Source organism: Botryllus schlosseri, chromosome 9 (genome assembly GCF_051294905.1).
Source record: "Botryllus schlosseri isolate E-star chromosome 9, Bs_hap1, whole genome shotgun sequence".
Lineage (NCBI taxonomy): Eukaryota > Metazoa > Chordata > Ascidiacea > Stolidobranchia > Styelidae > Botryllus > Botryllus schlosseri.
Window position 1 is genome coordinate 6,601,741 of NC_137244.1, and position 23,501 is coordinate 6,625,241.

General features: G+C 39.7%; 1 protein-coding gene across 1 annotated transcript; it reads right to left on the minus strand.

Annotated features, from left to right (window-relative positions):
• Positions 1–1,338: 1,338 nt before the first annotated feature.
• On the minus strand, positions 1,339–20,585 carry LOC145446932 (uncharacterized). The gene is made up of 9 exons (XM_080325317.1): positions 16,798–20,585; positions 16,337–16,403; positions 15,883–15,965; positions 15,586–15,634; positions 12,664–12,689; positions 6,645–6,732; positions 5,491–5,549; positions 2,482–2,593; positions 1,339–2,336 (listed from the first exon to the last, which is right to left on the minus strand). Exons 1-9 carry the CDS (start codon positions 18,396–18,398, stop codon positions 2,313–2,315), a joined length of 2,109 nt encoding a protein of 702 aa, XP_080181443.1. The 5' UTR covers positions 18,399–20,585; the 3' UTR covers positions 1,339–2,312.
• Positions 20,586–23,501: the final 2,916 nt, after the last annotated feature.

The window sequence follows — 23,501 nt, forward strand, 5'->3', positions numbered from 1 at the left end:
CAGCACTTTATGCTGTAGTCGTTTTTCGGGATAACAGTAATTTCTTATCCACAACACGAATACCACCAGTCAGGGTTCCCCATGAACATGACAAAATTCATGACATTCAAAATTGGTGTAGGGTTCGGGTACCGTAGGAAAATTCATCATCCCTAACCAAAATCCAACGGTACGCAAACCTATAACCTGAACCCACAACTCCGCAGCTGACCCTAAGACATATATATTCATTATATTGTAATTTTACTAATCCCAAAACCATAATTTTACGATACCCTCAAACCCTCATCTTATGATTCTCCAGCCTGAATGCGAAACCAATTATGACCGCTCTGAATTTCGAAATGTTCAGAGGGCACACTGATTGGTGATGGTAATGTTTTTTATACATAACATAATAGGACATGATCTATTCCTGCCCTCAAGAAATAGAATACCCTAGGCCCGATTAAGAGTAAAATCTCCTGACTGAACATCGTCCGTGGAACGCGGTATCTACACCACCTTGGCGTGTAAGACATATTTCCTTAATAACATCTTCTGACAACTATCTGAAGTTCGTCTTCTGTGTGACTGCCTAATCGCGTCGAGCAAGTGCGACGATGAAGTCATCGTGCCATGTAACGGGTTAAGCAATGACCCGGAGCCGCGACAGCTGCAGCCGGATGTGTTTCTGGAAATTTCAATAAATTGCAGCTCCATTACGGTGGCGTTCTGAAGAAAACGGCTGCGGCCAAAATTTTTTTTTCATTTTGCCCTTCAATTTGAGACCACATCATTTTTTGAGTGCAGTGCCCCTTTAACCGTTCGCGAAATTTATGGCACGCATTTTCTCACTGTTGCGCTTTCGCAACGTGACCTCTTGTCTTAATCCCATTTCTTTAGGAAACAAGTAAAAATATATGACGATGAGTCACTCGCTTTGCTTTCACATGATTCAACAACATCAATACATTCCAGTATTAGCTCTTGACCTGACAGTAGAGTTACCATCTTTTGAGAACTTGAAAAGAGGACACTTTTTCAAAAATTTTCAGACATAGTAAAAACCTGAAAAAATGGTAAATCTTTCCCGACTTCGAGGTCGTTTGACTAAAAATGATCATCTTTCCGGCTCATGTCACGAAATACCAACTTTCGCCGTTTCCTATATCTCAGTCCAATTTCCAAAAACATTTAACCAAAATTTAAAAAAAATGCGGAGATTTAGGCGTCCTCCGATGACTCGAAAAGAAGAGAACAAATCCTCTTAAACGAGGATGTATGGTAACCCTACCTGACAGCCTCAATGAATGAACAACGATCGTTAACCTCTTTCAGACTCCAAAATAACAGCAATTTGGGTCAAAGGATAATTTTACTATATACACCAACATTAAAGACATAAATTGATTAAATACAATGTCCGTCGATCAAGGCTCAAAGAAATTCCAGTCAAGTTTCTCCAGCTGTACAGAATGACATGCATACAGTGAACAGCGAATACACTCCTCTGATTCAAGTGCAACATCGGAAGTCCCTGTCACGCAGGTGTTACATTTCTATGTGACGGTCATTTGACAAACACAGCATCGAAACCAAAATCACCGAGTAACAAGATATTACAGCAGCCAGTAATGAAGCACCTTCACATTTCAAGGTACACTCAAGTAAGTTTATCTACTTTCACTCTCTTCAGACAGTTTATGATGCTAGTAGAATACTACAGTATCAAGAATTCAAGATCACAATGATACAGTTTCGAAATTGCACCCATTCGTGGCACCATTAGTTATTGACTCATCCAAATGCATATGTTTAAGTTGAAGTATATACAGCGGCTGTGGTCAGCGTACAGAGACATAACAACATTTTGTTACGCCAGGACACAAGATGGTTCAATTAGAATTACACAATCAAGTTGGACAACGATAGTCAAACGCAGATATATATATATACAAATAATTCACGAAAAGCGCATAGCACAGGTGGAATTTTTTCACAATATGGAACTACCTCAATTGAAGGTGAATTAGTAAGAAATCACAAGGCCACATATTTGATTATGTCAGTGGCAAAATGTGAGGAGAGCAAATACCAGACAAAATGTGCAGCCGAGAACAGCACACTAATTGACAGTCCGTTATATTCATATAGTAAGATTCGTTTATCGGAACAGCGTTCAATTCATTTAGCAGATATATAGATACAGGAAGAGGCTAATAATGTGTCCAGCAGCTGAATTCCTTGAGAAAATTCCTCCTAAGCTGTTGACGGTACATTGTCAAGAGTGCTAAATTTCAACAACAGTAAGCACCCAATGTACCGATGATTCAAGGAAGGTCAATCGTTGCCCGCTGCAAAACAAAGTAAAATTATGTTAGCGCCGTCAGAAGAGCCCTACAGCAAATTGACATTACAGGAAACAAAGAACAATGAAATGAAGAACCGCTTTGTGTTGATACTTTTGAACAGATAGAAAATATCGATTTGCAAACATACCGGCATACAATTGGGACGTCCTATGCAGCATTGGCTACAGAGCCAACGCCCACAATGTCGACACTCCAGCCAGTTCATTTGAAAGCGATCCTGGAAACAGTGACCACATCTTCTATTGACAGAAAAACAAGAATGTCACGTAGTTGCCTCACTAGGCATCGGCAATAGCCCTATGTCCGGTGGCGGGATTCAAATAGAGATTTGGCCGAAGCTATTTTCTTGAAAACGCCACCGTAATGGAGCTGCAATTTATTGAAATTTCCACATGACCTTCATGCTCCAGCTGTCGCGGATGCGCATCATTTCTTAACCCGTTACATGGCACGATATCTTCACCGTCGCACTTACTCGACGTGATTAGGCAGACCACAACATTATTAGAACTTTGATGTGAGTAAAATAATGATATTTTTGTGTCGACTATACATCTGTGTCTTGAACAAGTAAACTGGGCCGTATCAAGATAGTTGCTATTGCTATGCCATGGGTAAATGACGCAAAATATCCCGTGTCTGTTTCTTCCGCAAGACCACTATTCTAAAGGTTGTGCACTAGGGTTGTGACTAGAAAAAAAAATTTGCCTGTAGCATAATTAATGAGCATTTTGGTATAAATTAATAAAATTATATTCATTTTGCTCTAATCGAAAAAGTGTCCCACACAAACTAACTTCAATTTTCGACACTGGTCCAAATATAGAAAAAATTTACAATTCAAAGGTATTCTTTGCTACAAATTCCATCTTTATATATATGTCCTTTTGTACTTCTGGTGAAGTTCATCCATCAATTTGACTTCTCTTTCTGTTATTATGTTAGTGCCAGGGACATCTGCAACGGAAATATCCGACTTCTAATGGAATTTTAAGGCACTTTATTGCTGCAGGACATTCGATCGCAAAAATAGCAGCAAATAATCTTTGGTATACTCTGGAGCCCGACCGATATTGGATTTTTGGGTCGATACCGATAAAACCGATATATCACACCTCGACCGAGAACCCCAATACATTCAGTCGATATTCAAAAGAAGTTGGATATACATAAGCACACATTTTCAAAGCGTCAGAGCATTTATTTGAACATCTTTACAGCCATTGTTATATTTGAACATGAAATAACTAGAAAGGCTACATCTGGACACCTGTTAAGTGTAAGCTATGTGACATATATCAATATTCTCAGTCTAGCAGTCAAAGATTATAGTTTTCTGACTTCCCAACGCCATGTTGTGACATCACGAAAATAGCCGATAATTTTTCAGCTTCAATGGCCGATACCGATAATTCTTTCAAAGTGTGATATCGTCCCGATGTTATCGGCGAACCGATAAATGGTCGGGTTCCAGTATATTCCATCTATAGACATCTGGTTAGAATACCAGGCTTCCTGACACGCATTTGCGAGGAGTAAGCATGGTATCTCAAGAGTTACTCTCCATCTGGGGACTTGGAAGTACGGAATTATAGGCCTTGAGCTCAATCTCGCATTGCGTAGAGATGGAAGTTTATACCATTTGATTAGTGGTAATCTAATATTTTCTCTGAAAGAGCGGCATGCTCTGCACAGCACATAGATAAACTTAAAATCATATCTCCATCCTCGGTTATCTAATATTTTCATTTGAAATTCTGGCTTGATGGATTGCACCAAGTTTTCGTAGTGTTTTACCATATCATTTCCAAATTTGCAGCTGAGAGTTGGATTTGTTGAGGATGTTGGATTGAAGTACACTGATATATGCTTTAAGAATCGATAATATTATGTTGGCAACCAATGTATTGTGGTTTATGAAAACCCTTGCTCATCAAGTTGCAATTTGCAGTTTCACAACAACGCCATTCCACCGCCCAGTATCAGCAGATGCTGAGTCACATATGATATGACATTTTCAAATTTTCATCATATTCCTCTAATCGGTTTTCCAGACCGCTGAACATATATGTTGAGTTGTTTTACTTTAGCCTTTTTGAACAACCAGTTCGATTTGTGTCAGACAAATTGAAATTATACGATCTACACAGTCTACATCTAAAATCGAAATTATTAATTATTTAATAATTATTTAATTTTGACTGTAAGCAAGAAAACGATAGGAACAATTCAATATGAGCGATCAAAATTTACCAAAATACTATTTTAAATCTTCGTAATTGTAATTGTGTCAGTTAAATTCAAATCAGTTATTACATATGTTTTATAGTCTGTATCTACAAAAAAGCCTATCCTTCATACAGTGAAAACAGGAAAATTTTTGTGCGGGAGGTTTTTTTGTATAGGCTAACCAGTCTCGACTTTTGTTAATTTTGAAATCCGGACACAAAAGTTCATCGTTTGTGATTACAGGACACACAAAATTTTGAATTTTTTTTCTAGTCATAACCCCCTATTATGCACTGTGCAATCAGTAATACGCTGTAAAATCACAGCTGTATAAATAGCTTTGCATCAATATCCAACTGTAATGGCATCTCAGTATCAGTCAACTGGCAAATATTATGGAGTCATGACAAGCTTTAGACACAAATCCTCCTGAGTTAACATCGTACGTTGAGCACCGGTACCTTACGCCTATACTTGATGTAACTAAACCGCCCTGGCGTGTAAGACATAATTCCTTCATAATATCGGCTGACAACTATCGAAAGTTTGTCCTCTAAATGATTGCCAAATAGCGCCGAGCAAGTGCGACGATGAAGATATCGTGCCATAAATTTTGTCAATGGGTTAGGTAACAATGACGCGCAGCCTCGGCAGCTGAAACGTGAAGGTCCTGTGGAAATTTCAATAAATTGCAGCTTCATTACGGTGGCGTTCTGAAGAAAATGACAGTGGCCATTTTTTTCTTTTCGTTTTGCCCTTCAATTTGAGACCACATCATTTTTAGAGTGCAGTGCCCCTTTTAGCAACGTCATTTTGAATGGGTCTATAGTGAAACAATAGAAAATATATTTCAAAATAAACAGTTTTCTCCAGATTCTACAAAACAACAGACGATGGAAACGCTCACCTCCGCATCTTCCGATATTGTGATGGAAAAGGCGTGAATGCCTTCAGTTTTTCCAGTCTCTAAAATGATGTGAAAACCGTCAAGTTTGATATATAAAACACAACTTCTCCCAATCAACACATTCGCGGATTGAATCTCGATTAGAGCTTCTCATTATTTCACCAGCAAGAAGCGAGAATATTGTATGCTTTAGGTGAATTGGTCACATGTAGGGATTTTGTTACTGGTTTGGTGACATCTGCTGTAATGAAATGCGGGCTTACATTATATCGTTGACTTTACGACAGGGCTGTGGAGTAGGCAAATTTTACCACCGACTCTTTTTGTAATTAGATTGGCATATTAAACACAATACATAAAATTTTTTAGTTAACTAAAACTTTTGCAAAATTTTGTTACGTGGTGGTATTCATGGACTATTGCATTCTTTCTTGAACATCTGTTCGACCCAAGTGGCAGAGCTACTTACTAAAATATTTTTGATTTTGTCAAGTGGGAAGCAGTGTTTGGTTATATTTGCATCTATGTTACAAGTGATGTTGTCACTTACAAAACCGGATGATGAATTTGTGACTACATCCGTAATTTTGTGTTGGTTGCGAATCATGATTTATTTGAAATTTTTTTCCCTCTCACCAATTGAATTGCAATTTGCAATAAATGTCCAATTTTATCAATATCGTTACTAACTGTGACTATTGGTACATACAAATCCTATTTTATTCATTTCAAGTAATTTTATGAGAACTTTGAAAGCACTGTTTCATATTAAAGAAGTTGGAATCGGAGTCAGGAGCATTTTCACAAACTACGACCCCGACTCTATAGCCAATATTTTTTTCTCGACTCCAAGGCGTGGTAATACTTTTTGAGACTCTGACTCCATTAAGGGGAAAAACGAGCGAAACTCCGACTCCACAGTCCTCCTTTACGATAACGTCATCGAAGTTCGCAAGTCCCAATAAAGTGCCTTTATAGTTCATTATTTCCGACGACTATCAGGTCACAGAGCAAGGAAATTTGACGCCTAGTTCAAGGGCTCATATTGCCTTGAGGATTCAATCACCAAGTCTCACGCCCAACTTATCCATAGTGACAGAACCTTATACTCATTACAAACCTTTATTACATCGATCTTGAACAAATCAATTTACCTTACACCAGTCCAAACAGTTATCACAAATCTGTCTCCCGCCCCGAAAAAAGAGATATTCCACCAAACCGTGACATTCGGCGCAAATACTGAAATATAATGATATTATTCATAATAATTATTAGAAAAGATTTGTATACAAAGCACAGGCAACCGTAGCATACAATCACAGAGAAACTCTCACTCGAGATAGGCATATGCCTACTTATAAATACAATTGTATTCACAAAATTTAGAAATCATGTGTGGGTTTTTTCGCAATCAATGCTATGTGAAACATAATCAATGACACATTGAAATAATAAATATTCAATCCATATTTGGAAGATAAATGGTCCACAACTATTCAGATAAAAATTTTTGGTACCAGTAGCTTTACTGTTGCAATTCATGTTACAACGATTTACCAAAATGGAAATTGATTCCCAAACTGAATATATACCAAGGATAATACAATGTACAAATCTTACCAAGGAGCAGTTGAGCTTTTGTTTTGGACACTCAACATACGCGACTGATCAGGCATTATACTATGCAATGCAATCCAGTGTCAGGCATCGATTTTGTTTTGTCTAAAATGAACACCCCTATCAACTGGACTGCTTCGATCAATTCCTGCACAATGCTTCCTTCAATGCTAGTCATATTATAAACACTGCTTATAGGGAACATAATTAATACTATAGTTGTACTTTCACTTTCAAACAAACAATACTCTTCAATGGGTACACTAGGAATGGAAGGCATCATGAACAGAAAGGAGTGGGAAGCCAGTGCTTGGACTAAAATAACGAATCAGCATATTTTCATGTTATTCTTCAGGGATTCGCGGGTTAGATTGATATCACTGATAAGATGATGCTGGAATAGGTAGGCTATTAGGTAATTCCTTACTGAAAAGCGGTTCGTCGATATTGGTCATTAAAAAGGAATTACACCAGTGGTTCTCAACCTGGGGGTCAACTGACAAGTCTGTATAAATTGTGAATAACAGGTGTTTCACAAACATTCTAAGAAGACGATTGTTAAAGATGATGAAATTTATTTCGTATTCAAGAAAGCTTGCCAAATACAAACTCCAGCAGTCGCACTCAATGGAGCATAGGCTGATTTCTACCTCAGTTGAGCAAATTTTTGATACTCTTTGAAGATTTAGAGCAATTCCCATGTGTAAATCATTTATTACTAGGGCTGGGCACAATGATCCGAGTACTCGACTCTGAATCGAGTACTAATTTTAATGATTCGAGTCGAGTAGTATAAGACGGTTTTTCGAGTACTGAAGTTACACGCTCCTTGCAACTGAAAGTTAATTTACTAAACGAGAAGTATCGTTTTGATACTATTTTCCAATGAGAAAGCCTTGACATCTTGATTGGGCGTGTCGCAGCATACGAGACATACTAAAAAGTTACGAACGTTACTGGAAATAGGACATTTCCGAAGTCCTGATCATCCCACAACATTGTCAAGAAGTGCAATAAAATCGGTATGGTCGAAAAAATACCAAAATATCTTGAATGTGACGGATAACAGGCATTACGTTCTTTGTGGTGGCATAAAAGGTACATATTTGAACTTTGAAATAGTATATTCTGTTGAGACGTCATAATGAGTGATACTCGAATACTCGACTCGAAGCGTAATTCGTGATTCAGAATCGAATCACTCAGGTACTCGATTTTGCCCAGCCCTATTCATTACTTCATAGCTTTGGCAGTAGCCTAAACCTCAGTGAGCTGAGTAGCTGTTGGTAATAGCTGGCGAACTGTTCTGCCTAAGACAGACTTAGATGCAATATAGGTTGCCCTCAATTAGGCTACCCTAAATTACCAGAATTCAATTAAATTCCGAAACTGATCACATTTAGCGTGACAGGACAGACCGATGCCGTGCTCTCTGCAGTCTGTCAGCAGCATTAGGATTAGTATCAGTGCAAACTACCTTGAAATAAATTGATGTTCTGTTCAATGTTTTTTGTTATTTTCAAACAAGTTTGGGGGAAATTAGTCAGAAATATAAAAGACTTTACAACTGGAATGCGGATTTAAACTTGGCGTAAGATATACCATATCTATGCTATTAGATGTTGTGCTCTTTTTACCATGACGATAAGTGCAGGGGGGTCGGGGGGCGCAACATTTTTGACCATCTCCAAGGGGGGCGCGTGTCCAAAAAGGTTGAGAACCGCTGATCTACGCAATTAGCAATCACCTGAGATACAAGAAGACTACAGGTGTCCAATTTACGTCATAAAATTATCTGTATTACTGTATATGTTCTATAGTAGAAGTGGGCAATTACGTCTACCGGCAGACCAAACTGGAAGCTGATAATATGTTGGCAAGCTGAGGCAAAAGTTTAAACTATATTCTGGGGGGAATTAATTTGATTTCGAAATTGAAAGCAGTTAATTACATTGTTTAAACAGGTTGATTAGCGGATGTGTTAATACTAGGCAATGGGAGGGTGAGGATTATTTCACAAAAAAAATAGCCCATTTATTCAGTGTCATTATATCAAACAATGATTAACATGAAATATTTCAAACCCTCTTTTAATTTCATTAAACCGCACACACTTATTAATCAAGACATCAAAATGTTTGTGGGATATTATAGAGCAGTGATTCCCAACCGCGGCCCCCACAAAAATATTGAGAAATCGATTACGAAAAAAAAATATTTATAAAATACTCTTGCTTGGCTTGGAGTCTGGAGTTTTCAATTAGGATTGCAGGAAAGTTGTGAGTAGACTGCTAAGATTACGTCACTGCTGTTTCAATGCAATGTGCCCAAACTTTCCAGTTGAACGGGCAGTACCTATATATGTAGGTATAGATATAGGTATTGACAGGACCGTAACTGCCGCACCCCAGGCCACCCAATTAGGGGGAGCGAGCTCGAAGGGGGCCCAAAATTATTTAGTGAATTAGCATAAATTGTAGGGTATTTTATGAAACTTTTCAAGTACCTTAATTATTGGGTACTCTTCGACCAAGATAAAATACGCAAGATTTATAGAAGTGGGCATATCGGCGTTGGCCATTACCGCGCCACGACGCACCAAGACATATAAAGTTTTAGGCCATGTAACATGCGACTCCAAGAAGTGTGCCAGAACGATCGGCAGCGAGAAAAGCACTGCCGTTACGCTGACCGAAAACTTCGTTATGTATATACAAAATACATATCGGTATGATTCACCATAGGCGCCTAAATGACTGGCGCCGAATGTTCCTGTCTTGCAATCTGAACGTCACGAGACAAATAGGCTACCATCCCGCAGGGAAGAATCATATGCCAGTGAAAAACTACCTATTTGAAATCGTGTGCATCTTTTAGTTTAGTATATGATTGGGCGATTCTATATTTCTTGATATAGCAGACTGGGGGTCACGAAATAACAAATAATATCATGTAACGAAGTCGTACCAACGGGTCCGCCCGTCAGAATATGTTTTAATTATTATTTACGGGCCCTACAGTTTCCAAGACATCTCACTCAGCTCTACCGGTAAATCTGATTACGTGAGCAGAGAGGACAATTAATTGATATCAATATATATGCAATTCTCGATCTGATTGACCTATTTTATTTTGAATTATCGAAAATTTGCGCGCTCCACGCTGGCTCACTAAACGGGGATCCTGATTTCGTGGCAGAAGCGGGGGGTCGGTTTATCACCCTGTGGGAGCTCAAGACTTAAGTCTTTTGGGGGGCCTGACGAAGTGCTGTTTCGTTCCTGCCAACGGGTATACGCCCGAAGATGTTTAATTATTATTGAGTGGTTCTACCTTTTCAAACACAACTCACTCGGCTCAACCGATCAACCTGATTATGTGAGCAGAGAAAGGATAAAAATTGATACCAATATATATGCAATTCCCGATTATATTGACGGATTCAATCATGAATTATAGAAATTTTTCGCGCTTTGCGCGATTAGTCGACGGAAGCTGCCTAAAACGGACACCCGATTTAGATGATAGATAGCGGTAAACAGCCATCTAGCTTGAGGAGGTCTGGGGGCTTTGAAATTCTGTTTATCACCCTATGGGGAGGGGGGGCAGGAGAAACGTTGTCTTTTGGAGGGGGGCTGGCGGGGTGCTGTTACGGCCCTGGGTATTGATAACTAATTTACGGATAGATGTGCAACAAGTGACTCACGATTGAATACGCGGAGATGCGTACTGCTTAGCCGGCAAAAAGCAGCATAATTGGTAGTCCTATAGCTCGCGACCAAAGCGTCCGAATAATTTGATATGACGGTGTTTGTCGAAAGGAGGTGTCGCACTGATTCCAAAAATACGAATTGAAATCTCGCCAGGGCAATAAAACTACTCCGAAATATCCAGCAATGGTTGATTGTTCTGAACAACGGTAGCGCGGCAACACAATGGTCAATGGCGTCAAGCTAATGATCGGAACAATTCCAATTCTCATATTTTGGTGACTATTTTGGGTTCCTTTCATTGCCTTGATATTCGTGCGGCCCCGGCCGTACTCTGAAATTCTAAATTTGGCCCTGCCACCGAAAAAGGTTGGGAACCACTGTTATAGAGCTTGGTGGCTGTATCCTGATCTATGTGTAGCTTGGTAAAAAAAACTTGCTTTACAAATCAGGGATTCGGAAACGTATGACATAACAATTCAAAGGACAGAGCACATGATTCGTGACGAAACAATACCAACAAACAAAGTTTGAACAATGCTACGTGGAAACAGTGACTTCTAAATTTATTTGTTGAGACAACTTAGCTATATTGGTTTTATTTTGAATCTAGATTACCCATTAATGTAGGCTGGGTTATTACCATAGATAAATAAACAGGCTTCTGAGTAAACGCATGTCTGATTCAGTTTATACAGCATATGGTTTTAGTCCATGCATTACATTCAGAAGTAGGATTTGTTTCCATTTCCAAGCAACATTTCTTGTGCTTTAAATGGCCAAGTCTGTTCTCTAGGATGTGTAATCACAAGGGCAAGTTTTTGCAACTTTTGCAACTTTTTTTACAGCTTCCGGCAGCTTCCTAAATACTCGTAAGATATGTAGAATGCTGTTTTAAGCTGTTTGAAGGAATCTTTTAGTGCAACTTTTGTCCATTTTTTTCATGCAACTCTTTGCAACATTTTGTAACTTTTTCGATTTTTCATGAAAGTATTTTCCGTTTTGGCCAAATTCGACTGAAATACCGTAAATCAGCACCGAAGTACGGGTATTTCAGGACCCGAGCCGGTAAATTGACCTTTTTTTGGTCAACAGAGCAAAATGTGGTCTTCAAGTGCAACTTTTGCGACTTTTATCAAAAATAAATTCAATAAATGCAACTTTCCGCGGATTTAACTGACAACAAAAACTTGCCCTAGTAATCACCAGTTACGATACACTGAATATTGATCATATCCAGGGTAAATAGTGAAGTGAAGTCATTGTATAACATAATGGAATCGCTTACAAGTAAATTGTTACTAACTGAGACCACTTATCACATCACACAATAACCAAATGCCAAGGTCAATCCCAAAATGTAGCATAGGCCGGATTTAAGGTCATTTCTAATACGGATCATAGTGAACAAGATCAGGTGATGCAAAAGCACCGTGCTGTAGCAACAACACTTTTCACACATTTTAATTTCTGCCCACAGTATCTAATCACTTGACATTGCCACTAATTTGTCAAGGCACATGCACATGCAAATACTGAGCAACTGAATACAATTCCAATAACACCCAATACAAGCAATGTCACATAACACATCTCATCAAAATTGTGTTACCCCAAGCCTTTCTACGCAGAGCACAACATAGTGTCTTGAAAGAGAATTGATATCAATGGAGCCATTGCTTGGTTACCTTCATTACAAAATAGGCAAATTCATAGAAAATTAATGTGATACGATATTCAATCAATCAAACTAAAAATTCCCGACACGCAGAAAAATTATCAAGATATCTGCTTTTTGAAAAAGTTTTAGTTTTTCAATAAATAAGCCTTAAAAACATATAAATACCTTCCAGGATCGGGTATCTCAGCTTCCTGAAAATTAATATGCAGTTCGTTACACACAGTCCACTAGATATAGTCTACAATTAATACATATGGTTCGTAGGATGTACCCAATTTCAGGCAATGAATTTAAGGCAATAGGAATAAAGTGTGGTTGCTGGCTAATCGACTGTTTCATTTAAAGGCTGTGCGTAGTGAAACCACCGTCTGACACAAATAAGTGTTCATGTTGTTGACTTATATATTGAATCTGGAGACCGAGATTTGTTGAGTGTTGAGTTGAGTCAGATTTTGCAAATTCCGATATAACTAATATTGCAGCAAACAATACGTCAAATTTATTCCACTCAAAGCTTTTCGGCTGGCTCTCGTCAGGAGCGAACGTCAGTAAATGGCAGTTGATCAAATTCGAAATATAGAAAGAATTTTATCGTTGTGTGTGACATAAGAATGACAAGTACACAGAGACGCGAACGGCACATACCAACGCGCTGTACGGTATACGGACACAAATTCGGCAGTAAAATAGCCAAATGGCAACACAACACAACCGGTAATGAAATGTTTCCAGGGTGTACAGATCCTCCTTTTGGCGGCAGAGGATCGGCGTTACGTGCAGTTCGCGACTCTGTGTATTTGTCATTATTACATCACAACAACAACATTCTTTCTATATTTCGAATTTGATCAACTGCATTTACTGATGTTGCTCATTAGGGTTGTCCATAATTTGGAAAATCTTACAAATCCTCGGTTGTAATGTCTTATTCGATAGATTATTGATAAAAAACGACACTGAGCCTGAAAGAAGCTCAAAGAAAGGCCGTTAAGATTTCGTGCAAAGCGTTTGAAAGTAGCTGCCGAAGAATGGGCGTGCCACCGACCATAGAACTGCGAGAAGACTAGTAATCAAGAAACCACGGCTCTTGATTGGATAATCGGCTATGCTTCAATGACCACGTCAGCAGCAGCTTGCTGATTAGGTGAACAAGGAGTCTGCTACTGGCGACGATTCTGAAAGCGCATTGTATGTAGGTTGACAGATAATGATTTAGGATTGATTCAAGGTATCTGGAGGTACGAAATACATGATGTACAAACAACAGCTGCTTCACAAAAACGTCTAAAGCATGACCGCTTCATTGTGAAGGAAACCGCTGTAGCCTATATGCCTTGTTTTCAACGAGGGAAAGCATAGGCGCTTATGCAAGTGGCGACGGATTCCTAGTTTCAGAAATAATATATCATTATTGAATACAAAGATAAAGCTTAACAATGACACTATAAGTTAGGTGATCTTATTGGGCTCAGGTTGCAGTACATAGTTGAAGTTTTGAATGCTCTAGTGATCGGCTGAATCAGACTGTTAGGCTTAGCACTCATCAGATGTTTGCAGCAAATTGAATTCACTTGTAAATGTTTTCAAAGTCCCTATTGATGTCGCAGAAACGAGGTTTATATGTAAGCACAGGCCCTGCTTGATATGATATGCAAACTATGTTGGATACTATGCACTATGCAGCATTGTCTGTGTTTACCTTTACACCCCTTTTCTGCGCGATTATTAAGGAATTTGACATATCATATCCAGAGGTGGTCAAAGTAGTCACCATCGATACTCAAGTAGAAGTAGAAGTAACGCCGGAATTTCTACTCAAGTAGAAGTAAGAGTGGTGGTTCACAAGTAAGTAAGTAAGTAGGTATTTTACGCTTATTTCTGCCTACAAAACTGAAAACTGTCAAGTAGAAGTAGAAGTAGTCTAAAATCATAACTACTTGAAAAGTAGTGTGAGTAGGCAAAATCTACTTCAAGTACTTCAAAAAGTAGAAGTACTTCGTTTCTGACCACCTCTGATCATATCCAGCATATTATGTGCTTACTTTTAAGCCTCTTTTCTGCGTCATCATCAAGGACTCTGACAACACTTGCAAGTGAATACAGTTTGATGCAAGCATCTGACAAGTGCCAAGCATAACCCGCTGATTCAGCCGACCCTTAGAGCTTTCAAAACTTCAACTATGCACTACAACCTGAGCCCAATAAGATCACACAAACTATAGTGTCATTGTTAAGCTTTATCTTTGTATTCAATAATGATATATTATTTCTGAAACTAGGAATCCGTCGCCACTTGCATAAGCGCCTATGCTTTCCCTCGTTGAAAACAAGGCATATAGGCTACGGCGGTTTCTTTCACAATAAAGCAGTCATGCTTTAGACGTTTTTGTGAAGCAGCTGTTGTTTGTTCATCATGTATTTCGTACCTCAACATACCCTTAATCAATCCTAAATCATTATCTGTCAACCTACATACAATGCGCTTTCAGAATCGCCGCCAGTAGCAGACTCCTTGTTCACCTAATCAGCAAGCTGCTGCTGACGTGGTCATTGAAGCATAGCCGATTATTCAATCAAGAGCCGTGGTTTCTTGATTACTAGTCTTCTCGCCGTTCTATGGTCGGTGGCACGCCCATTCTTCGGCAGCTACTTTCAAACGCTTTGCACGAAATCTTAACGGCCTTTCTGTGAGCTTCTTTCAGGCTCAGTGTCGTTTTTTATCAATAATCTATCGAATAAGACATTACAACCGAGGATTTGTAAGATTTTCCAAATTATGGACAACCCTATTGCTCATGATGAGAGTCAGTCGAAAAGCTTCGAATAGAATAAATTGGGCAATATGAATGTATTGTTTGCTGTAATATTTGAGTTCTGTACTTCCAAAAGCCTATCTAATACGGGCCTAACTAATGAAATGTATGAATTACAATTGATTACAACACTTATCAGATAAAAGCAAAGCAATGACACAGCATTTATAACAAAATCCAATTATAAACATGATGTCACTCGTACAGGACAGTTGACACAGGGGAAAAGGGTTTGAGACTAAATAAGCTAAGCTACCAAATGAAGTACACTCACTGAAAGTTCCGAAGGTTGGGAAGTTGTTTCAATTATTCGTTGCGGTGGTCTGTAGGAATAGAATATCTGGAGTGAAAATCCAAGTAGGCCATTCTACATTACATTCTCTTTCTGAATTGTCACATTTCAGGCGACTCAAGGACTGCCATATTTTGAAAATTGTTTTTTAACCAATCACCAAGAAAATTACTCAGTTTCAGATGGCAAATGGCAGCAGATCGAATCATAACAGATCATAAAAGAAAGAATTTGAATCACATGTAAAGGACAGATAAATATTGTAACAAGATATATCACCTGTTCCTCGATAACATGCATGACACAGGCGGGTTAAACCCATCTGAGACATTGTGAGCTCGATTGCTTGATCTTCCAGCAACCTGTGCGTAAAAAAAAACACATAGGCTTTATCGGTGCTCATACAAAAAATGTACATGGGTTTTAATAGTGGGTTAATTCAATTTAGCTCAACATTGAAGACCTTAAAAATTTCATGAATTGCATAAACACATTATGGCATTATGTGTCAAGACATTTTGCAGTGAATCAAATCAATGTAGATACTCCTCGATACTTCTCCACCAGACCCAGCATTTTTGTAGATTTATGGAAGTTTGCATAGCACAGAAAATCAACTTTGTTGAAATACAGCTCATTCATGTGCATCACATAGGTTCCATAATATATTTTTGCATGATAGTACGGCGGATAGCCGAATGAATTCCGAGCAAATTCTAGCATTATCGCGTACCTGACCAAACGTAGCGGCACCAAATTCACGTGAAGCCACACCGGTCACATCTCTGCTCGAACATGGCCTGCAAGTATTTGAAGACAGATTAGGCCCGCCTCCTTCCGTACACTAAATAAGAACTTGGGCTCGGCATAATTATTCGAGTACTCGAATCTGATAAGTATTACAGTATTCCAATGATTCGAGTTGAGTAGTAAGAAATAATTTTCCCGAGCACTGAAATCATACACTCATTGCCAACAGAAGTTAAATCCTCAATGACAATTACAGTTTCTATACTATTTTACATTGTGGAAGGCTGTATCCTATTGTGACCCATAAAGAGTCAAATACTCGACTCGCAGTATGACGGTACCTATTTCAGTCGAATCCTGGTCAGTGGTCAGCCCTATTAAGAACGAGTTGATTGTACAAGAAATTGCAACACTGCATAGTGAGAGTAAAAACTGCATCCTAACCTGTTCGAAGTGTCGCGAATGTAATTCACTTGTGTATTCTTAGTGCTGTGATTGATTTCGTGGGAGTTAGGACTCGATATATTCACGTTGTCCGTTCGCAGCTCCTCCATTTCATCGCGACTTTCGACCCTTGGAATCAATCCCCTGGCTCCGACGTCCTCCGAAACCATTGCAGTACCCCCATGATATCTCGCATCTGGGTGATGAATATATATCTCTTGCTCGCGTGAATGCTGCTGGTTTCGCGGTTCCTCATCAGTGTGAGCTTTTGAATATTCAACCACTGATGAAGGGGCCGTATCTTGATCGACAGACGAGTCACCAGAATTGCTATCGGAGACAGGAATCCCCACTTGCAATCCACTATCTGTGGTCAGCCAATGGTAATTTTGACCAGCAACATCCAAACCGTCAAATGCCTTTGAACCTTTTTGGATTCGATCGTTTGTGACCGGCTGTACATTTGGTGCAAGTTGGTTCCAAAAATCCGACGATGGTACATCAGAGACGGGGGACTGAGGTACCTCAGTTTCTTCCACCCCCTGCCTTTCAGTATTGTGGTTGACATTGCTTTCGGGGTCTAATTCAAAAGGACTATCGTTCATATTTGTCGGCAGATTGTTGATATCATCATCATCTTCCTCGATTTTAAAACTCGCAGGTCTATTTTTGTTGTTGACCTTCGGATTTCTTTCTGGTTTAAGGAGATCACACGATGAGTGACCAAAATGATCAGGTTTATTTGCCCTGCTGATCTCTGACATTAGCCTGGGATGGATCCCAGACCTAAATGCACCAATGTGTTGTTTACGGTCTTGAAGGTTGGCCAACGATCCAGGCCCATAAATCCTTCCACTGTCGCCCCAATGGTTGGATGATGAGTCTAATTTTCCATCCCATTGATTGTCCAATGACGGCTGTGAACTATGCCTCTCTTTAGGTCTTACCCCAGCGTGATATCGCCGATTTGCTCCAAAATTCCAGGAAGAATTATCGGTAGGACGTCCGATGCTTTGGAATTCAGAGCTAGAATGGATGTCAGAGCGTGATACGGAGCTGTCATTGTTAAACTGAGGAGGTTTCTTATCTGCATTTCTCTTTTCATTAGCAAAGCTTTCTTCAAAGTCACCTCTTTCTCGGTTAAGGAAAAATTCACTTATAGGCCTATTTTCTTGATTCTCGGATTCATAGGTCACTGGGTCATTTCTGGTCCGTTCAACCTCCAAATTTTGGAAGGTTTTATGCCTTGCAGGATTCGTGGGTTCACAAACGGTTCGACTAGCCAGCGCGTTGTAAGAACAATGGCTACCCTCGTTCACTCTGATCTCATGATGATAACCCGTGTGGATGGTGTAGGTGTTGCTATTGATATTTGAGGTAATAGAATTTGTAGCTTCATATGGTGCCTGTGTGGCCTCAGCCAGTGTACCCGCTTCTTCAAATATGTCACTTTGCATAATGGATACAGTAGCCTCACGAGGCAACGACGGGTTTGAAGCAGCTTCTAATAAGTTGTGAGCACGCAAATCTTCCTCCTGACAGTGTGATTCATCTTCTACCTCCACAGATGAAACGACTGCTTTAGCAGATGGAACTGGCATTGTTGGCTCCTTATGAATAAAAGAACCCAACTCGTCTCGTGTATACTCTTGAATCAAAATTTAAGGCAAGACTGGAGTTAATGACAACTGCTAGTGTAATAGCTATAAAAATATTTCATGTTCATTAGACATACAAGATAAGATGAATCTAAAAATTGCTAAGTTCGTTTGATAGGCTAGTTCATCGTTCATGTATCGGCTATATATCAGTTTCATTGCGGTTACTATTGCATAAAATACGATTTCTGTACTTCGTAATCTAAATCGCATGTGTAGGCTACAACACGCCCTTGTTGCGGCTGTCCTGATTGTGAACGCTTCTAACCTTATTGCCAATTCCATATCGCATCCCACCAACCCTGATGAGCTGAAAGTCTGAATCCTCGGAAATGACTCGACTCAAGTCAATCTGTGTATTGACTGGACTTGGACTCGAGTCATTGCGCATGACTCGAAGCAAGTCTTATATGACTCGAGGCTTAGACAACCAGTCGGCCAAGACCGACATTTCATTGTAATTTCGAAGAATAGTAAAGTACCGTAACCACACTATTGGGATTTCGTTTATTGGTACTTGAAAATGCGACCAGAAACTGCTAAAAGTGGGGAAAATTAGTATATTATAAATGCGAACCATTCAATATCAGCAAACAAACAGAGTGAATGGAAAATGACTTGACTTGGCTCGAGTCAAACAAAACTATAAAAGTGAGATTGACTTGTGACTCGGAGTGACTTGGTTGCAACCCTGCTCAAGACCATTCAATTGTAATCACTGATATTGCAGCAATAAACGGCTAACGTTTCTGGGTTGATCTGTATATTAGAACTTATAGAAGTATAGCTAAAGCTAACCAATATTGGGCTTCGGCTATACTGAATACTTAACTCAAAACGTCTTGTTGCTTGTCATAAAGTTTTTCGTACCAGATATACTGAATACAACCAGTTTATTCAGCGTTAATGTAGTAGTTTCAGCGGAGAGTGGGACTCTCATCATGACACGAGCTGCAAGGCAGTATAGAAATGCAAAGTGAGCAGTGTTGCCACTCTAGGTTCCAGGAAAAACACAAGATTATGTCCTGAAAAAACACTAGATTGGCGAAAAAAACACTAGATTAGTAAATTGCTGGAAAAATTCGCCCTTGCCAAGTAATCATGATGACCAAGGTACAAATCCACAGATAAGAAGTGTTCCACACATGAATTCGATACATATGCATGATATAGGCCTACTGCATGATTATTCAATGAAAATTAATGAAACGAATTCAACAGCGCAAAAAAAATCAAATTTGTCGCTTTCGAATTGTGCGGCATCATAAAAATTATCTTTCGATTTATACACCATCCATCAAACATAAGTATCTTTTGTGGGGCATCTTGCTCACTACCGCACACATTCGACCAAACAATGGGGAGGTCTCCATATGCAGCATACTTAAATTCCACGAATGCAGTGGAATGTGACAATGCCAAGAGATTCGTCATGAGCTTCTCCAGTAAATGGAATTTTGATTCACCGAATCCATTGTGCACAGATTTCAATTTTTGCAAAAAGTCTGTTGGAGGGCATTGACTGATAAACTGCAGCTCATTTTGCGATCTTGCCAAAGTTCAAGTTCATCAAATAATATCACAGAGGGAAATTGCACAGCTAGAGGAATGATTGATTTTACTATTCTTCTTCTTACTATTCTTCGGCCTGCTTGCATTTTTCAATATTTATTGATGACGCGAGACTCGAATTAAACAATGCTCGATTAGCACTCCATCAATGCAGCTGGCGGGATGATCCGCAGGAATCCCGAAGGATTGTATCGCTGAAGCATGAATTATATTTTTATTGCAATTTTGTTCAATAAAACTGTCTGTCTGTCTGTCTCGCTCGGCAAATGAAAATCTTGCACGAATCTGCAGACTGAGTTCAACAAGAAACGACAGAGCATCAGAACGAAGTCGCTCGTCATCTTTTCAGAGACTTTTGCTCATAAGTACGGATTCACAACGTACCCTGTCACGTAATAATTGCGTGTTACTGCACCAACACCACCACCACCACATAGAATTGTTGAAAACAAACACAGCCAGATACACCAAATCGCCTCATTAGCAATCAATTTAGCGTATAATTAAGTAGTCTAACGTTAGAATATTCATTATTCGCATAATTGCAGAAAAACACTAGATTAGCAAAAGTTAGCGATAAAAAACACTAGAACACTAGGACGACCGAAAGAACACTAGATCTAGTGTTAAAGCACTAGGAGTAACACCACTGAAAGTGAGTGACAATGAAGCAGAGATGAGCGGATTTGAAATTTTTACGTACTAATCCAATCCAAAGCTTCAATCGTAAACCTAATCCATAAATGTTGTGTTTTCAAATCCTAATCCGATTCAAGCTTGGAATCTAACTTAGAAAGCCTACATGTTATGCCTATAATTCTATAAAAGGGATTAAAACGCTAAATGAGTGCCAAAGTACATGGAGTAACTTTGATAGGACATAAAACTTCGTCGCCGTTCGCCACAGGACATCAATATTTCCAAATATCGGTAAATCCAATCCTAATCCGTCAAAATTTCACAAATCTGGTTTTCCAAATCCTAATCCTAATCCGTGCTCATCTCTGACAAGAAGTAGTGCTCTTATGCTAGATATAGCGGAAGAATACGGTATATAGCTCAGTCCGATCACGGGATCACCGCAATATACACTTCCTTCGGTTTATTAGTAATTTTTATCAGTTCAATACACCACAAAAATTGCGATACAATGAAAAGATAGGAAGGTGTCAAAACGACTTGGAGTATTCATTGGAATCGGACACCACCTTGGCCTAGGCTAAAGGTCTGAAACACGCGGCCCGTGACGGCATTTTGGAATTTTAAGTATTCGACAATATATTCAATCAATCAATCAATTAATCAATCAGGTTTATTAATATTTTCATCGTTTCAAAACATCACAAGACTGCGATACAATGAAAAGATAGGAAGGTGTCGAAACAACTTGGAGTAGCCATTAAGATTAGACACCCACCTTAGCCTAGGCCAGTGGTTCCCAACCTTTTTCGAACCATCGCCCCCTTTTCAAGCTTAACACCGATCATCGCCCCCCAGATTTTGTGTACCGAATAATGGGCATACAAACTGTAATCACCGCTCGGAGCTCAAAATAACGTTTTTCTCTCCGCATTGCTAGGTGGATGACTAAAAAAAAAAAAAAAAAAAAAAAAGGTCAGCCGTTTTGGCGCGTCATCGCCCCCCTATCGCCCCTTGGCTGATTTCGCCCCCTGTCGCCCCCTTTGTCCATTTTCGCCCCCCTATCGCCCCCTTCGTTATTTTCGCCCCCCTGGACCGCCAAATCGCCCACGTTGGGAACCACTGGCCTAGGCGAAGTAAATAAGAGGCATGCACACTGAATCAAGTGCCAGTTATCTTTTTTGCTATAAGAACTCGAAGTTCAACCTTAAACTAGCATTTTTCTCGATCTAAAAAAAGCGTTTGACTGCGTAAATCATAAAATTCTCATCTCGAAATGGGCGCGTTACGGACTTCGGGGCCCACAACTTGAGCTAATGAAAAGTTACCTCACTGGACGCCAACAAATGGTTGCGATCTCAAACACCTTGTCCTCTCCTCACCTGGTGACCTGTGGTGTGCCCCAAGGCTCAGTACTTGGACCGGTCCTCTTCACCTTATATGTCAACGACATTTTTGAAACCTCCTCCTTGAACACCACACTGTTCGCTGATGATACTCACCTCCTCTCTTCCGCATCTTCTACGGCAGAGCTGGATGCCCTGACTGGTGACCAAATGCCTAAAGTCCATGAGTGGACGGCCCAGAACAACTTTTGCATAAACGCCTCGAAAACCCAATTGCTGACAGTAAATTCAAAAAATAACCTAACCGTTAATATCGCTGGTCAGCCCGTTTCCAACACAGATAATGCCAAATATCTCGGGGTTTTACTGGACTCGAACATGTCCTGGAAGAGTCATATTCAGTCCCTAGAAACTAAATTATCACCGAAGTGCGGCCTGTTCTACAGCCTTGGGCGCTTCATGCCAGCATGGATTCTTCTGATACTCTTTAAATCCTTAATCCAATCGAAGTTACATTATGGCATCCTCTGTTGGGGAGCTGCCAGTAAAACTGCACTCAAGCCACTGCAGAAACTACAGCATAAAGTACTCCGAATCATAGCTAGGGCCCCAAAGGGGCCTGGCTGCCCATCCAATAAGTCGCTGCTGAAGAGATTCGGCGTCCTAAACATAGAAGATATGCGGAAACTAGAAATCACCAAGTTTATGTATCAGTTTCACTGCGGTCGTTGCCCCGAATACTTCAATGTCTTCTTTACCTCTGAATCAAAAGCGCACAGGTACAACACACGCGCGTCCACGTCGTCCAAATATCATATGATCGACCGAAAAGATCATCGCTCTATCAAATATGCCGGACCTGATGTGTGGAACAGTATCCCGCCGGCCATCCGACAGTCGACGAGCATGTCCACATTCAAGTCGAAATACAAGCAATTACTACTAAATAAATACAGTCCATCGTCAAGATTACCGGACCACGACTGACCTATCGATCTCGCTTCCCATGACATGCCGCCCTATTTCTTGTTGCTTCCTTTTTCTATACTATCTTCTTTACTTTCATTCAGTGTGCACGCCTCCTCTTTACATCGCCTAGGCCAAGGTGGGTGTCCGCTTCCATAGACAACTCCTAGTCGCTTCGACATCTTCCTTTCTTTTCATTGTATCGCATTTTTGTGGTGTATTGAACTGATAAAATTGCTAATAAACCAATGATGATGATGTTGATGAACTATTATAAATCACAGAAATTTAAACAAACTATACACTCTCACATCACGTTTAAAAGTTACCCTGCGGTAGAAGATCGATTTTTAGTTCACGATGATAAAACATGACCCGTTGGTGATTCGTGACTGAAAATTGTGATTTGACTTGGTGCGAACTTTCGTAAAATTACTCGATTTGGGATTGACTGGGTGATTAAATAAAAATCACCCGAGTTGAGTCTGGTCAAACGTTAAAATCAAAGAAGGACTTGCGACTC

Bases quoted from the DNA above. Each gene is read 5' to 3' on its own strand.
- LOC145446932 (XM_080325317.1), bottom strand. From the start codon at position 18,398: ATGCCAGTTCCATCTGCTAAAGCAGTCGTTTCATCTGTGGAGGTAGAA. The intron at 5,550-6,644 runs GTAAATTGATTT...ACATCATTTTAG, and splicing joins ACTGTTTGGACTGGTGTAAG to AGACTGGAAAAACTGAAGGC. The intron at 2,594-5,490 runs GTGAGCGTTTCC...TTCTGTCAATAG, and splicing joins CAATATCGGAAGATGCGGAG to AAGATGTGGTCACTGTTTCC.